This window comes from Vollenhovia emeryi, unplaced genomic scaffold (genome assembly GCF_000949405.1).
Source record: "Vollenhovia emeryi isolate VEMERY1.0 unplaced genomic scaffold, V.emery_V1.0 DF939147.1, whole genome shotgun sequence".
In the NCBI taxonomy this organism is placed as follows: domain Eukaryota; kingdom Metazoa; phylum Arthropoda; class Insecta; order Hymenoptera; family Formicidae; genus Vollenhovia; species Vollenhovia emeryi.
In genome coordinates, this window is record NW_011967219.1 from 963,985 (window position 1) to 983,247 (window position 19,263).

Genomic DNA, 19,263 nt, shown 5'->3' on the forward strand with positions numbered 1-19,263 from the left:
TTGTGTGGTTGGCGCGACGAGTATTGTTCCTACCATCTCGCGACATTCTGTCGCGCTCAGAGAGAAGAGTAATTATCGGCAACTAGAAAATTGAGGCTGAATAGCGTCTTAATTATGTCTTACGAAGTTTCTGGAAAAAAAGAAATGAATAAGTTGCGTGAATCGACGAAACAAACGTAGCTTTTGTGGTAAATGGAGTTAGAATTGAGAACAAGGAAACGGCCATGAAAAATAGTTCCATTAACAAAAGTATTGTTTTCAGGCAGAATAAAGGATTGCGACGTCAAAGTGACTTAAGGCTTGTGTCCACGATGCTAGAACTAGAACCAAGTTTAGAATGCTCCAAAATAATTGTTAAAAATCGCGTTGCACAATTTTAAAGTCACAATAGAGAGCTTTTGCAATACCGTCGTCTTGACGAAACTGAGCATGCGTAGAATTTAATAACGTCGCTTTAGCGTTCACCGTATCTGAAGAGACGGTATTGCAAAACCTCTCTATTGACGTTATTGTAAGGTTGTGTTCTTGGTATTGATATAAAAATTATGTTTTTGTGTCCACAATCATTAATTTCAAGAAAATATCTAAGGTCCGGTTTCACCAACGTTGTTCAATTTTAAGCTTACAATTAGCTTAATTCATTCTCTGTTCCTTTCCAACTGTTATTTGAGACAAACATGAATTAAACTAAGATTAAAGTTAAGCGACGTTTGGTGAAACCAGGCCTCAGTGTAAAGAATATAATTATGACAACTATTAGATTCAGTTTGAGACTATTTATTATAGTTTATTCGATTAGATCACTATAACAATTTTAAATCATTGCGTACAACTAACAAAGCGACAACCAACTGTGTTGCCGTGACTTTATCTTGATAATTCTCGGTATTTTACCTTCGTCCTCATGACTTTATAAAACGAGTTGCGGTGTGCACATAAACTTCAGAGTTGTCACATTTAATCGTCAGAACTTTTGTTATCTCGCTGTCTTTTTCTTAACGATCGTCGTCTATGTGAAAATGCGTCAGAGTTGCTTGAAAAATAAAATGATATTATATTCTTTCTGCTATAAATAGAGGAAAGGCCTCTATTATGAGATAGGGTTCTAATATCAGATAGTAGGTTTTCAACGTTCAAATTCAATCACAAATCTTTTTTCGCAACGATTACACGATCTAACAATCAATTTTCCGCTCAACAGATTTCACTCCGAGGGCAATAAATTCGTAGGGGAACAGATAATGCCTATTAATTTAACGGAAACTCCGCTATCTCGTATTAGAAGCCTATCCTATAATAGCGGATTTCCCTCTACACTCACGTAATAGATCTTGAAACGTACTGGAACCATCATGAATTCTTTTGTAACAGAATCCTTGACGCTGCTTCTTCCGAAGAATACCGACGAGTCATTCGTTTTTCGTAACTCTCAAATTCAAAACAAGCTTTATCTGAAATTGACTAAAACTAATTTTTTTTTCAATTTACTGAGGTAACAGAAGAAGTTCATGCATTTGGCTTCCCGAAAGGATTTAAGTTTGTCAAAAAACCCGTTTCTCTTATCCCCGTGTCTACCAATGCAAATTAACTTTAATCTCGGTTTACATTATTTTTTATCTTTTTCCTAGTTCCTAAAACTAGGAAAAAATATAAAGCAAGTCGAACCGAGACTAAAGTCAAACTACGTAGGTAGAAACGAGCAGCGGTCGTTCGCGACTCGAAAATTGTTGACCGCCTCGGCACATTCGCTGAGAAAAGCCGACTTTAAATCGACCAGACGATCCGCTGACGCGGCATCCGGCGATTTTGAGGCGTGCTGTATTTAATCTCGCTGCATTAAAGCTGTCGTAAGAATCAAATACGCAAACAAGCCTAATTTCGCATTCATATTTCTACCCAGATCCAAGTCAGAGGTCACGCCGCATAAATTATTCCGGCAGTCAAAGGGTTAATTGTCGCGGGGCTGGAATACAGCTGAATGCTTATAGTTTAACGTCCGTCCGTCAACGTGGAAGGTTGCGATCGTCTCGAGGGCACGTAAACTTTACGACGCGACCCGCATTAATAATCGCGCCCCCCTCGCTCTTTTCTGTCCCCCCTCTGCCCTCTCTCCCCGTCGCCGCGTCCCTCTAAAACGGCCGTGCGATGCCGATCTCACTCTTCTCTTTCCTTATCTGTTGCAGCACTTTCCACAGCCACAGAGGATGTGGGGGATGGGCATCAAGGGCACGACAACGATACCGGTGAGTGATTTACGGCATTTCTTTGAGAAATGGGACCACGCGTTCTTTAAATTCTCTCGTCTCCTTCACGCGAATTTGGGATTGGCCTAAAATTCCCAGTGTCTTAAAAATTGACCCTCCGCTACGCGGGCTGCGAATCCGACGATGGATTTATTTCGGTGTTCGCCATTCCAATCGCGAAGACGATTAAGGGGGGAAAAAAAGGAAACCGCAAGACAAGACCGAAAGAACGGAAGGCTCGTGCGAGATCGCGCTAGAACTGGGAATCCGTGAGGAGACATTTCGCCAGCCATGTTCGTCGGGATTTGGTCCAGGGTCGACTGGTCCAGTTCCCGAGTGAGCGGCAAGATTGATGCTAAAATATTAACGCGCGTGACCCGCCGATTGATGCACTCGCGCGACCGCCGTGCCCGCCGTCTGAATCCGCGCTCGATATGTTCGATCGACCGTACCCAAATATTCATGGCACGACCACCAAGACACCCGGTCCGGTCGAAGCGGTTATTTTCGCAGCGCGCGAACGTGTGTCGCGGAAAATATTTCTAAGTCATTATTACTCGGCGGCGGTGAGTGATTGATCGGGAAGGCAATTCCTTCCGAGAACGCCGCGGGAACGCGTGTCCGATCTCGGGTAATAAAGATCGGTCCCAAGTACAGTTTGTATATTGGTTGCGACAGACCAGCTGTCACAGCAATGGCCGATGCATGTGCGCGCATATACACATGTGCAGCTGATGCAGGTTTTTGCGCTGCCGCTCGGCGTAGTGAGTCACGCCGAATCTACATAGGAACTGATTTCTCAGATCATCAAATAAAGAAAAGTTTATATAAGCATGTGGACGGCGTTATGTAAAGATGACTTAATCTATCAAACGGAGCTTTCGGTACATCGAGCTCTTTAAAGTCCCTCGTTCTCCCGGCGAGGAGGCGAGGATAGATTAGTGGGAATAGGTGTTTATTAGTTAAACAGATTTTCTAAATTGTTGATGAACGTATTTTTCTAAAAATTAGCATAACACGGAGGTTGCGGTAACTTTTTTGGTGCTTTTACGTTTCTATACTTATCTTCGGATTCTCGCTCACGTTGCATTACGTCAGAAATAAATAAATAAGCCCGGCGAATCTTTCGTTTAACTTGCGTCCATACAAACGACTCTTAATGAAACCGCTTTATTGTGGATAAAACAAGAAATATGTCAACTGTGTTATCAGGTCCGACATATTTGTCGAAATAATCCGCAGAGTCACGGTTTATTAAACGAAAACTTATATTTGGCGACTTTTACTTAATCATTTTGATGTTTTAAAGATAAGATGACTATCGTAGATACAATTAATTCCGAAATAAAATTTTTCAATATACATATTATACTATGTATACATTTCGCAATATACATATGTACATATTAAATTGCATGGTATTGCATGCCATGCAATTTTATATTACAAATAAAATTCAGTGTTAGACATTTCTAAAACATAGAATTTTTAATAATAAAATTTCATTTTAATTCTTTTAAATTGTTTTTCTATTGTTTTTATAACGCGTTTAGACTCTTAATTTATGTACGATTTGATAATGAGGAAACGCGTTTTAAAATTACCATCTTGACGCCGTCTAGCAGAGTATTCGAGTGTCAATTTCGCAAACCTGACGAGCATACTGCAGATAAAGTAGAGACCATTTTATTTATAGCCGGTAACCTAACCTAACTTTTCAGTTATCGACTTAGGGTATCTACTGTTTTGCAACTACTGATCACATCACGTTCTATACTTGGCAGTTATCAGACGTGATATTATCGACTTGCTTTGTTGATATCGATTTTCGATAGGCAATTATCAGTATCGTTTATAGCACATCAGTGATCCTGTCCATAGAGCAATTTTTTCACACTTGGCAAACCAACAAGATAAAGAAAAAATTTATTTTATACATATTAAATAAATACACACATTCAGTTTTTATATTATTAAAATGTTATACTTATATTACTTTATAAAGTTAATAAAAATTGTGATTATTATTTATAAAATTAATCTTAAAGGTCTATTAAAGCATAAATTAGAGGTAGCTCTATAAGTAAATTTTCCTAACTGCGAATAGAAACCTGACGACGGTGCAATTATGGAGTACAGGCATTACTAATATAAATATTTGAACAATGAGTCCACACTAATCATTCGCGCTCCTGTTAAATTCATGATTCATCCAGATGTTTCATTTCGTGACATCGTTTTGTAACATATGTATACATAGTTGCAAAATTTCTTTTTTTTCTCATGGTTATCACCTGCACGAATAATTGAACAGAAATGATGACTGCGGAAGTACGGCTTTTAAATAAATTGTTGTATTATAAATGTTCATACAATATCTACAACAACACCTGTACAATAATAAATAAGAAGATTAATGTATTATGAGCTAACCATCCAACACTGACAGCCAGGCAAACTTCTAGATGGCAGTTGATTCTTAACCTTTTGTTCTTTGCAGCCGTATGATTACATATTAAAAATTTTATTTATTTTTATCATTTTAAGTAAATAATATATAATTTTATATACATATTGTACATATACATATGTGTTGTATGTATAGTACAATATACATATGTATGATACAAAACAATGCAATATCGTGCAAGAAAAAAAAGCAATTGCTACGCAATTAAAAAATGTGTAAATCAGATATCAAAGCTTTGTCAAGTTGATACGTAGTCGGGCTTACGAGCAAATGCGCGTGTCGCAATATCATGTGAGATTGAAATCTTACGAATTAGTTAAGCTTAAGAAGAATTAACTTAGCCAGATACTAAAGATATCCAAGAAAATTTACAATTATCTGTGATAATTATTATCAGTAGCAATTGCGCGTCATTGCATGTATGTAACGCTAATCATTATCTAGAACACTCAAAATGGAACGAAAAGTGTCCGCTTCCTGTGTGCCGAGGTCTCCGACTTATTTTTTAAATTGACCGACACAAATTGCCTTCAGAGTAGCGAGCACTTTTATCAGAGAGATCAAAATGTGGGATATTCTAAAGTTCACAGAATATTTAATACACTTTCTAATACTTCCTTGAAGAGAATAAATTTTTAATACATCGATCCAACTTTTTAAATATTTGGAGGAATCGGTATAAATTAAATATCTTGATGTGTGACAACTGTGGGTCATGCTTGATCTTCAACATGTTGCGTTCTTCTTGAAAACGCCCATGAAAAATGGTTCACCGAATGTCGAAACACTTGTGACGTCTGGCGCGTCGCAATACCGTTATACGTGAGACGCTACGTAAAATTAAAGAGCGTGAAATAAAATATGATGTTGCCCCATATAGACTGAGCTTTAATAATTCAGTAATACTTAGTTATCTAGTTTTGTTTTTTGCGTAAACGCGATCGTCTGAAGTTCTTTTACTCCAACTGACTCTCAATTAAAAAACGTTAATTATTGTAACTACATATGGTGTTGATTGTTTTACAATTTATTAATATTTGAAATCATTACGTACATGGAAAAAAGGAGGGAAAAGTAAAAAGTAAGTACGTATTCTCAATGAACGAAGAAAATTACCGTGACTGAGTTCATTTTCTCGCTGCTTGGGGTGTAAAAAGTGATCTTTGCCGGGCAAAGATTGTTATCGTGAAACATCGCTGCCAATGAATAACAAACAAGAACTATGTTTCCTCGAGGCGGATCTGTTTTCAAGAAGAATGAAACGTTTTCGAAAACAGTTATTACGGACAAAGATACTTCGTACAGTGATGTTTACTACGTTTTAACTATTATAAAAGGACAATCTGACAGCAATCGGACAAGGCTCGATAGATATAAAAATAAGGACTCTTAGAATTAGAAATTTTTAATTCAGAAATGTTCCTAATAGCATTGCCGTTAGAAATTATTTTCTAGAAGGTGTCGGAACAGAAAAAATTTTAGTTCGAAATAAAAATTCAGCGAGATTAATTAAATTTGGAATAATTTTTGTGAGAGTAATTAAATTTTGAAATAAATTGTAATGGCGCGGCACAAATTCGAGAATGGAGTTTGCCAGTGTAAAGGTTGGAGCAAAGTACGAGATTCGAAGATGAAAAATTGCAGTAACGATATTTGCACATCCTTAACCAGGACTACAGAATACCGATCGTCCATTGTATTAACACGAATCGGCTCCCGCGGTTAAATTGTCGCTTAACCTTAGCTCTCGACGAGACGAGACATCATAGAGACGCGGACAATAAACGCCAGCTGCACTTTCCGGGTGCCGACACGTGATGGTCACACTGTGATGTCTTTGGCAGTAGAGAGAAAACACTCAGGACACCGATTTTCGACACCATCTCCACGAATTCGCATTGTTACTCGCACTTGTTTTGACATTCGTTTTGGCACTCGTTTCAGAATTACGCGACATTAGCGACATTATTTAAATTCCATGACGCGACCCATAATCGCGTCTCTATATTTCTTAAAAAGAATAAAAGGAATAACTTATTCAATTTTTGACTGGAGAACGCACGGAAAGCGGACAAAATATTGTAATGTAAATTACATAAAAGTAAAACGTAAAAAATATTTATTATGAAACATTAATCGATTACGTAGATATTTTAAAGAATTAGAGGAGCATAGTAAATTAAAAAACTTTTAAAACAGTACGAAATTTTTATTTAAAGAGATGGGTAAATAGTGCTTTTTAGAAAACAATCTTTTAATAGATTATAAAATTAAAATTAAAATTTGTAACGAAAAACTAAAATAATAAACAATAACGCCCTAAATAATCATTTTTTTTATAATTATAATTATAATTAAAGGCGCTTGCTAAGGAAATATAACATTTTGCTATTCCATTAAAAGAAAAATTGAAGGCTTCGAGGTTTCTATTATAAATAAGGTTGTTAAAGTTTTTTCTTCATGTAGCGATAATTTTCTGTTAGAAATATTAATTATTACCCAATAATTTAAAAGCAATTACGTTGAAATTACATTAAAGATCTATCATATCGATCTCCCGTTAATCAAGCTCGATCGCAGTTTGTATTGACCTTCTCTCTTTGTCGCCGCGCGTACGTTCAATATTTGCCCAAGTCGTGTGTAATTAACAATCCGACATATCGGGAATCGCCGAAGAATTATTATATATCGATATATTAGTCATTAACGTGTGTCCCTCCGCAATCGACGGCATGCCATTTGCGTCATCGCCCAATCACATGAGCGTTAATGCAAATTCGTTCGCTCGTTAATTTAAAGAAAAAGAAAGCGAGCGTCGATTACACGATTGGCGATCACAAACAATCGCTGCAAAATATTTACACTTTATCGCCAATTAATCGCCGTTCATTACCGCCGTACAAAGTAAATGTGGATGTCTTTACGTGCTATATAGTTGTGCCAGAAAGTCCAATCGTTTTTGAAAGCGAATAATTCATTCGTAATGATGCTCGAGCCGTGATATTTAGCCGCTCACGTTATTCCAATCTGACAAGAAGAACGAATAGCAAAACGTCATTAATATTTTATTTTCACTTGTAAGATTTACATATAAGAGAAAACAAGGAACATATGTCTTGACTGGTCTAATATTAGGTAAAGCTGCCTCTTTATATAAAAAAATATTCTAGCTTTTTTAATATTATTTTCTCAGTTGCACGCGGAAGTGTCTATCGTTTTAATATTTATAACGAAACGCCGCGCGCCGTTTAGAGAAGTGAGGAGCTTATCGTAATTCAATTCATCTAACGGGATTTGCTTGTTTATTCTTTTGACAACTCGAACGAAATATAACTCTACTATCGTAATACAAGGTGCTCTGAAAGTTCATGCATGCCTCGGTGAATGTTAGCACGGATGTCAAACCGAAATCTTAATATTTGTAAAATTATAAACTAATTTCATAAATTTTGATTATTTACTTAGAGATATTTGTAACATAAGAATCATTTGACGCCAGCAGATGAATCAATATGATTAAGCAAAGCAGTTAATCGACCATGACTGGCTATGTGTTTTTTTTTTTAATATTTGTAATATGTGAAAATTATTTGTATAATTCTTATTCTTACTTTTTAAATTTGGTTTACAATATATGCTCAAAAAAATTTTTTTTTCGTAGTAATACATCGCATCAATGAAATGAAGTTGGAGGGACGTGTCGGGGAAAGATTTTGAGGAAGATATAAAATTATCTTTTTCGATTTAATATACTGCATTTCGTACAAAAACTATACATACATGTGTATAAAATAAAACAAGTTGGTTTAAACTTCATCATTATTTCGTGGAAATGCTCTCGGAAGACTCTACACGGAGGGAATTTTCTCTTAAAATTTATCCTGGCAGTCATGTTATCGTGGGACAACACGGCATTTCGAAGAATTTTATGAGAGCTTTTTCAACTTTTACCATACATTTCACTAGCTATTATACTTACAATTAGTATACATTTGACTAATAAAATGTGTGGCGAAATTCAAGGAAACTCCCATAAGGTTCTTCAAAGTGCCGTCGCGTTGTCCCACGACTGCGCGATTTTCGGGATAAATTTTAAGAGAAAATTCTCTCCGCGCACATGTTAAAATTCGTATGTTTCAACGCTGCATGTATTTCGCCGTGTATACGCACGCTAGACATTTGGCATTTGAAAGTCAGGCAGGTGAAACACGCGCCGAGGAGGGTTAATCTGTAACATTGTATTCTTAGCGACACCGGGTGTAAATTGATCGTCATCTAATCCGCGTCTCCTCGCGAATTCGATGATTAAGCGCTACAACGAGATGATAGGGGTCGATATAACAGACCGGGTTAGGGCGGGACGGGGGACACAGGGGGGAGGTGCACGTGGTGCACGCGCGTGCCACGTGCGCTCCCGCGGGGGGAGTTCAGGTTTCACGTTCGACAGTCGTGGCTCTTTTTTGCGCGCCTCGAAAGGATGTGACGCGCGTAATTGGCTCTAATTGGTTTACCAATTGCCGCGGGGCCAATTGGCCGATGGAAAGCCGGTCTATTAGATCCGAACGTCGCGGCGTCGGGACTGTTTGCGCAAACAATGGATCGCGCGAATGAAAGTGAGGCAAAGTGCCGCTTCGCAAAAGTAAATACCCTTTTGTTCTGCGTCTACGGGGTGGCTCTGAACTACGGTGGCCGAGCGGGCCTAAAATGTGGGAAAGTCGATTCCTTGCGAGCGCACTCTTCAATTAATTTGTAATCTATCGTGACATAACATGTGACGATTATGATAGCCTCTATCGTTTCCTAGATAACGCTGGTACGAAGAATTATCTCCTTTTCTTCCCCCCCCCCTCCCCCCCGTATAGAAATCATTTATCGAGAAGCGAAGATTTCTGACGATCCGATTCAATAAATAAATTGTTACAAACAATAATTCTGTTAAATGACGCACACGTACAGTCGAGAAATAAGACTTTTATCTTATGACGTTTGATACGTGACCGAAGAATAGAGTTTTATACCATCCATTTACACAATCTCGTCGAGACACACGGTTTGCTCAACCTCGGGTGAACCCGTGGACGGTGGCACAAAATAGCACACGGATATTTAGATCGGGATATCTAATCTTCGAAGCGACTCGGCGGAAACCATAACGGTTGACCTCGGAGCGCCTAGCAACAAGTCGCGTGTATGGCCAAATGGCCAATGTCCTCTCGAGAGACGTGATCCTTATACATCGACGGGACGTCGAGGTGCTCCACCTCGCCCGAGGCAAGTGGATGATCGCTAAAAGAAGAGTGTTAACAAATAAGAATATTCGTAAATGTCGCCGGCAGTAATTAACAACAAATTAATAAAATCCGTATGGCTCAAATGTGACGAACACAAATTTGAAGGAATAAAGGACTAAGAGCCGTGACAGGGTGCTAGTGTCTAAATATCACCTCAGAATTAACAACGTCAGTGTTTTCTTGACCATATCTGGCATTTTTAATAATACAGAAAATTTATTGCGAAAAATATTACCTCAGCCAGGGTTTGAACCTGGACTTCCCTACGCTCTAGACAGGCGTCTCACCAATTCGATCACTGAGGCAATGAAGATTAGGCAAGAATGTTAACAATTGAGATGACTAATGAGCCGAGGAAAAATCGTATACAATATGTATTGGACGATTTCACACACGTGCATAAACTGAATCAAGTACTCTGGGGAAAAAAGACAGTTAGCAACTCATTTTGGGGCCCACAATTAGTAATCGAATTATTTGGATTGTTCGTAACACTCTAATCTTTTACGAATTTTACCCCGCGTAACTAAAAATCGCAGTTAGCTATTCTAACCGATCGGTAAGTTTAATTACGCAGAGAAACTTGTATATTTGTATATACATAAGAGAATCGTCCAATCATGATGCGGTTAGAGATGTGTTTATGTGATTGGCTGTGTTTGACGTCCCTATTTATCGTTGCAACCTATAAACGTGCCACTCATCTACACCTATCTGCACTAAAAAAGAACGGCATTGGTACTTCGAAAACGTATAGGCCTATTAACTGATTGGCTAGAAGTTTCTCTTTGATGTGCATATCAAATTATTCCCTATACTTTTCATTATAAAAAAAGGTAAAAGAACTATAACAAAGGTTTTTTTTTTAGTTTTTATACTTTCTAAGTTGGCGAATATATTCACATTTGATAATCTTTCTCGATTTCGACATGTCTATAACTTCTGCCGTTTATTTAATTTTAATTCTGACTTTTTACATCTATTATTTCTTGCGCCGATGAAGACTTCGTAATAGTCGAAACATCCGTTTATATGATTCGTTTCTCTGATAATTTTGTCACATTGTCACCTAATGGAGCTCATTATTATTTGGCCTTTCAATTAATTTATTTATAAAAAGAAGAATTAAGGCAGCAAATAGAGTCTATTACTTATCTCATAAAGTTAATCAAGTTACATATATACTTGAAATTACGTTATTACATTTAATTACAATTTCACTTAAATTAATTAATATCGAATATATGCAATTAAGATAAACGATAGATCCTGTTGTTTTTATTTCTAGAATTATTGATATGCAATTTGCGAAATCGTCGTGCGAAATCCACGTGAAGCGAGTATTTCCCAATTGCTTTAAAACGGTATAATATTTCGGACCCGCATACGTGCCTGGATGTAACGAGACTTCGAATTTAAACGTGCACGCTGTAACGCGAGACGCGCGCGACCGCCGCGTATGCAGCGTCGATGCACCGCGTGCACGTGTCTACCTGGCTGTTGTTTTTTATATTTTAACAGCTTAGACGAGCTCGCAGAAAGTACATACATCTTCAATACATTCTGCAACACGATAGAGACAGCGTGTCGCGAGGATTCGGGCACAGACTCTCAGAGCACGCGAATTCGTGAAGTGAAAGACGAAAATTCCCGGAGAAAATCAACGGTTGTCAGAGCCCGTGCTAAAACACTCGATTAGTAGATATTTTTGCGTAATTTTAACTTATTGTTACTTTAGAAAAATTTCAATTGAGATTTTTTTTGTACCAAAATACTCGGCGTGGAAAAAAACGTAGAGGAAAGTCCTCTATTATAAGACAGGCTCCTAATATGATATAGCGGAGTTTCTGCTAAATTAATAGGCACCGTCTGTTAGTTCCATCATGAATTTATTGCCCTTGGAGTGAAATCTATTTAGTGGAAAATTGATCGTTAGATCGTGTAATCGTTGCGAAAAAAAGACTTGTGATTGAATTTAGACGTTAAAAACCTACTATTTCGCATTAGAATCCTCATAATAGAGGACTTTCCTGTACGTGTAGGAAGTACTTATCGTCTAAAGTCCATTTTGTATGAAACTGTGTGATATTTATCTCTCTCACCGCGGGTTCGCTATCCTTGAGTTTACAGTGTTTTATATCTCGGCAGGCGTACATTTATCGTATGAAACAATTTACATATTTACGTCGTACCGTATGGTTTACAAAATTGGCGAGTTCGCGGTTTCTCAACCGCACGCGCCGATGACGAGTTGCAAAAGCGTTGCAGGAATTGTTCGCGAAACCTTTAATGCGCCGCCACCGATAACTTCTACCTTGCCTACCGTTTAATTATGGAGAATGAAACGCTCGTTCGAACGATCACGCCGTTACGTCAGTGGAAAACGTGATTTCGCCCCGTCGACTCTTTGTCGACGGTCCGAAGGATCTATGAGTTGCACGAGGAAGTAGGAAGAATCGGCCGTTTTTTATTTTTAACGATTTCCACAAAAGGTTTGGTGACGCGCGGGGGAAAAAAGTAAAGATATAAAAGTTGATGAGACTTAGTTTTAATGATAAAAAGATGGAATAGAAATGAACATTTGCGTGCCTTTTTCATTAGCAATGAAAAAAGTGGTAATTACATTCGCTAGCAAGAGACATCACAAGTGGGGCGGTCATAATCTTTAAAGTGACAATTGACACAAATGTAACATTGGATATTGTTTTCTTGTTTTATCACGATTATCCTCTCGCACGTCAATTTGTACTGATAAGGGAATTACTTGATTAAAATTTTTATATTTCTTCGGACCACTAAACTCATTCGATTTGTAGAGACCAGTTCAAGATATTATAGCAGTACAAATGTAATCTAACTACTTTCAAACTACAAATCAATTAAAAAATATTAAATTATGTTGGTAAAAGATATTAGATGTGTGTGAGTATGAAAATTACATACACTCGAAATGTTACTTCAACATTGAATTCACTTTAAATCGCCTCGTATTTCGTCGAAATTCGCGCGCGCTGTAATTGTTTTCGGTTGAAGGTGTAGAGTCGAATAATTTGCGAAAGAAAAATGCAGCTTCGAAGGAAATAAAGGCAGCCTGTAATTATCTGACAAACACTTATTTATAAGACCGATTGTGTGCATTATTTATAGAGCACAAGCGGGATTAATTATATTGAAAAGCTTATCGTATTTTATTTATCGAGCGTAGCTGCGATCGGCACGATTAAGATAATAAACAGGAATTAATTACGTCACTTCGCGGTACTTGGGAACGTTGGTGCTTATCTGTCTACAAATTTGATCCTCTTAAACTTATTAATGTTATCTGAGGTTTTGACTCGCCGATAATATCGCCCTTCTGTTGTCGTTTTCACGTGATGTCATCTTTTGATTACAAACAATTACAAACAATTACAACAGAGGCCTGGCACTACCGTGACCCTTGATAATTAAAAGACCAACGAATTGTATCGCATTATTTTAACGAACATGGAAAAGTGGTTCCATTCCTTCTTACATTCTTTTGTTTTGCTTCATTGATCGAAAGACACGTTGGTTAATAACAATATCGTGTGTCATTGTGTATTGTAAAATCATTCATGATTCATTTGCAATTTGCATTTTTACTCTGCATTTTGTTTTGTTCCCGTATTGTTTTGTATAATGAGATACTGAAATAGTATCAATAAATTTCGTGATTTCAATAAACTAGCACAAACAAGCCGGGAGTGCCAATCAATTTTTTTCGGAATTAATTTTATATTTTCCGATTGCACATTGCGGCCGACATCGATTCGTTTGCAGCGACGTTAATCGACAAGAAAAAAAATGGGCTTTAACATAGTAAACTTGTTTACGTCTAGCTACGAACACGTGACGGTAGTTTACTCTTCGTTTCCTGGTTCTCCGCGACGTTAGTACGATTTCGAGTAAATCCGCTGTTAATCGGCAACAAGTAGCCGGCAATAACAATGTTATTTACTAACAATACAGCGGAAGACTGCGCGGTGGTGTAATGGCAATTCCAAACCGGCTGCAGCCAGCTATTGATGCGCGTGTACGCGTGTTCCTCTCGTTCGCCTATGTTTCTAAAAGATAAGAATAAGTTAACGAGATATATCTTTCGTTGGAATCGAGCCCCCCGTGTCGTGTCAGATCAATAAACTGTATTTTTTAAAGATAAGAATCATTCCACAGCCACGGCGAATTTTCGGCGGATCTCGAGCATCCTGCCGGTTGTAATTCACGTAAAATAATTTGGGCGAGTGTACTTTCTTCGCTCATGGCGGCTTTCCTCAGGATCAAAAGGAAGGGAAAGTGCACTCGCTTGTCGGATGCCGAGAGGTCGGAGTTTCGGTTCGCGAATCAACAGCTTCCGGATTTGCACGGTGCTTCTCTTCTCGTTTTCTTCGCGATCCTCTCCGGAACGACGGAGGAACTTAAATTGAATCGCGTGCAGCCGAAAATAATGCCGCTTTCGCCCTCGTGCACTCGGATATAAACTCCGCGCGCTGCCAGGCCACGGCTCGAAAATAGTCACAACATTTAGGGTGGCAACCCGTGGCTTCTAGAGCGACGCACGCGTGTCGTCGTGACGCATGAGCCTCCCCTCCTTCCCCATCTCCCTCCCTTATCTCACATTCAATTGGCTCCTCTGAAGAAAATTGTTACATCGAGTAGCTTGAGGCGAGAAAACTTTGATTCAAAATCAAAGACGATTAATTTCGTTGCTGCCTTGTTATCTCACAAAATTTTCAATCAATTTTACTAGTTGATTTTTATTTGTTTGAGATATTGGTATTTATTTAACCAGATACTTATGCTGAAGTGATTCTGCACTTTTTGCACCCTTTGCGACTGGAATCAATTCATGAAAACATTTGTGTAATATACAAATTATGTGGCTTGGCTTTTATGCACAGACCGACTAGGTTTTACTAATCGGATTAAATCAGAGAACATAGCATGCTATCATTGAAATTAAGTTCAGAAGTCTAACAAAAAATATATTCCTTCGAATAAGTTATAGGTTACCTATAATTTATTCCAACATATAACGATCAGTGGAGACTAGCCGGTCTGTATAAAAAAGCCACATAATTTGTATATTACACAAGTGTTTTCATGAATTAACAGTTCTAGGAGCAAAAAGTGCAGAATTACTCCAGCATCCTCTTCGATATACACGGAGAGAATTTTAAGAGAAATTTTTTTTATTTTAAGAGAAATTAAGAAAAAGAGAAAAGAAGAGAACTTCTTTCCGTGCAAATTAAAACATAAATAAAACTAATGCAAATGAAAAGCATAAAAGTATATGTATAGTATTCATTTAAACAAGGGACTTTCAATTTTTTTTACATACATGCTATTAACAAAAGAATCAGCGAAAAACATCCGATTAACATCTAGGTCGAAAAATCCACATGCAGGTCGAAAGAATTAAATTAAATGTCAAAATAAAAATTTTTTAAATTTTAACATAGGTTACTTACTTGCGCTTTAGTAGTCATAATTTTTTTTATAACTAGATTTTCTAGTTACTTTATATTCAAAGATAGTGACAGTATTAAAATGTTAATAGAGATCTCTGATATTTTGTGTCGGAATATAATCAAGATAAATTATCTTGTTTCAGATAGTATATAATTATAAAATACATTGTTCGAATTTGTTGTTTTACATGTTATGTAATAACAAAACAACATGTAATATGTAATAACAGAAGGCTCGATTTATTTAGAAAGATGATACGGAGTCGTGTAAAAAGTCACTTGTACAACCGAAGAAAAGAAATATTTTCTCGAACTTTACTTTTCGATCTTGGTAATAAATCATTTTTCTTATTTTAATAAATATTATACATTTTTATGTCTCTCGTTTGTATTAGTTTTATTTGCTTTAATACTGAAATATCTGTGTTAAATGTCCATAAAATATTTTAAACAAATAACAATCAGATAGTAAAATTGAAAATTTTTTTAATTACTTTTACTAACGTGTCTAAGTCAGGGTTGTAAAGTATTATTTAATTAATTAATTGGACACGTAATTAAATTTACATTAAAAGTACAAAACAGTTTGCTTTTCCTTCGAGAAACATTATCTCTTTACACCTCGACTGTCGAGTTAAATAAAAATCATGTAGTCTTTCTTGACGAACTTACAGCCCAGTGATTCGGTTACTAACGACGAGATATAAAAAGAAATAGATAAAATACGGTTCGATACATCTGGGACGTGCTGCGAATAATACCGTATATCGTTGGCGACGACCCCGACATTAGAAATTCTGGGCCCAGATAAAGAGGAAGGCCTGGAATCGTCTAATTGCGATTACGCAACGTGATAATATTTTACGTCAATTTTTATCTCTAGTCAGGTAATATTTATTCCACATTTCGACGGTGCAAGGTCGGGGCATAAATGTTATTGACGAGGCGCACCTGTCGCCGTGTGCGAAAACAATTTCCTTCGTTAGACGGGGGAAGCCACCAGCTGGTGTACCACGTGAGAGACGTCAGCCGAAAAATTCGTAACCAATTGCATTACATTAATATAAATTAGCACGCTCGAGGGAACGCCGGGAACGTGATTCAGATGCGACGGATAATTAAATTACGCGCTGCGCAAAGGTGTTATATAGAGTATAACGAGACAACTTTCTACGCGACGTGCCCCGAAAGATTAATTAGTATATACACTCGATGGAATCGTTAGATTGTGTGTTATCGAGACGCTACACGGGGTTGAATCGCATAACTTGGCTATTTCATGAAGTATCCTAAGATAGGCGAATATTGATTAGTATAATAAATTAATTGCTGGATCGCATTGGCTCTCAGATCGAGAGAAACGATTATTTTGGCAACAACACTCGAGATTAATTATCAATGGCCGATTCGCTGAATCGAAACAGTGCCCTTCTTTTCTTCTTTCCTCGTTGAGGATTGTCAGAGAATTTTGTTCCGGGAAATTTAACTGTGACAGAATGTAATAATATACACGTTTTGCACGTGCTAATGTTTAATATATTTTAATATCATTTAAATAGATATTGAATTTTGTTAATGTGTCGCGGAGTATATTACGCGTACGTTTTCTATTAAAATTGATTTTTTAATTAAAACCGATGGAAGTAAATTGCGCTAATAAACCTAGTTGTTATTAGCGTTATCAGTGTCATCACTCATTACTGACATTATATTAATGACATTTATTTAAATAACAACATATGCTTAGTAATAACAATTAGCTTAGTTTGCCGATCCAAATACATTCCCTTCATTTTTAATTTGTTAGACCGTAAATAACTTCATAATTAAATTACTTAAAAGGAATCGTACACTTGCAGTTGTAATTTCCTTTCTCTTTTAATAAGCTCGAATGATTGTCGGCCGGATATGAAACATTTGTAATACGATATCACGTAGGGGTGCGACTATAAGGGAAAGTTTATCGATCACTTCTTTTTATCTTCCTCCTCGAGGAAGACGAAGCGGCCTATAATCTATAAATAGATTTTCCCTGCTACTTCATCTAATGTACGGCGATTCAGTTAGCGGGCCTTGAACGCGGGCCACGCGATCTATAATAATCCTCGAGAATAAGAAGAAAAAGAGAAGGAGCTAGGGGACAATCGCTTCGACGAAATCGCACAGAAGATCGATGACTCCTGTCGATCAAGTCGAGCGAATAGTTGCCAAAAAAGTTGTTCCGCGATTTGATATGTATTATCGAACAAAGGTTTATCGCTCCGATTAACTCACACGAGCAGCGAATGTAGGCAGAAAATATGCTCGATGTCTTTTACAATAATTGATAAAGACTTTTCTGTGCTTACAACTCGAAGATTTATGTCCCATCAAGTTCGCCGACAAAGAGTCGATTTTCTGTTTCGAGAAATGCACTTCGGAGCTCCGTGACGTCGACCGCGGAAAACCCCGTTGCACTGTTACTGTTGCATCGATTTAGGCTTCGATATTCATGAATTTATGAGCAAAATATTAAGAAACTCGCAGCTCCGCCGTTTCTTGCTACCGTTCGGCGCGAATCTCACTTGGTTTGTCATTGCAATCGCTTTATTGATAAAGGTGTGCGTTCGAGCATCTGCCGGGTCACGTAGCCATTGAAATCTGCATAAAGTTTAATCGTGTCCCTTTCTTTTTTGCTGTTTCAGATCCATATTCGTTGTCGCATCTCGGTGAGTCTTCCATTGTATGCGCAACAAAATTATATATTTTTTCGCTCTAACCTTTATTCTCGATTTAATTTAATTCAGCTTCGTTCACTTCTCAGCTGCCGTTCTTCCTGATTAACAAGTATAATTAATCGATATCTCGGTTTCCCCTTTGCCTTCCCCCCCCTCCCTCTTTCATCGCAATACTGCATGCTCTTAAACACTTGCCATTTATTCTATTTCACGCGTTTCACTTTACCTCTATCTCATTTTATACTAATCTTATCAGGAGTGAATTAATGATAGAGGATCGACTTTGCGAAATGTAATAAGATTAAAACGTATCAAGGACTCATATTTTATTATCTCTGTAATAATGCATCGTTGAAAGATTAGAAGAGGTTAAATATACTCTCAGTATTCACGCTTTCTGATTAGCGTAATCAACCTTTGTCACAATTTCAAACGTACAGGGTGAGGAAAAAATGTCGAAATCATAAACATACCGACAATAAATTTAATTTTTTGTCAATATTTCAAATAAAAGTCTCGCAGAATTTTAAATAGGAAATATAAATAATTTTTTCTAGCATGTGTTTTTTATAAAACAGCAACACGGCATTGATGGTTCTTTTTTTTAGTAAAATCGTATGATATTTAGTCTGTTATATCTCGACATAAACCATCGAATCTTTTATGTCTTCATAATTTTTACAACTGCATTAAAGTGAAAAAATTATTTTCGAAAATATGTGTAGAGAAAAGTCCCCTGTTATGAGATAGGATCTTAATATGGGATAGCGGGGTTCAGTTTCTGTTAAATTAATAGGCTTCATCAGTTGATTCCACTATGAATTTATTACTCTTGGAGCGAAATCCGTTTAGTGGAAAATTTATTGTTAGATTGTGTAATCGTTGCAAAAAAAAGATGTGTGATTTTTGGGTGTCGAAAACCTGCTATCTCATAATAGAGGACTTTCCTCTACTTATTAAATTTACGCTGTGAGAAATGTTATTGTTACTTAAAATATATTGTGGAAAATTGCCACATATACACACAGTGTTTTTTTTCTCACATCGTAAAAA

General features: G+C 37.1%; 1 protein-coding gene across 5 annotated transcripts in view; it reads left to right on the forward strand.

The window, feature by feature from the left end:
- Positions 1-19,263, forward strand: part of LOC105566035 — an 89,175-nt gene that overhangs the window by 43,139 nt on the left and 26,773 nt on the right. For 4 of the 5 annotated variants that reach the window (XM_012019726.1, XM_012019727.1, XM_012019728.1 and 1 more), the window contains 2 exons: positions 2,184-2,243; positions 18,178-18,201. In XM_012019726.1, coding sequence (XP_011875116.1) covers positions 2,184-2,243; positions 18,178-18,201 — 84 coding nt within the window. The remainder of the gene's footprint in view (positions 1-2,183; positions 2,244-18,177; positions 18,202-19,263) is intronic. The other variant, XM_012019729.1, reaches the window with a different exon arrangement.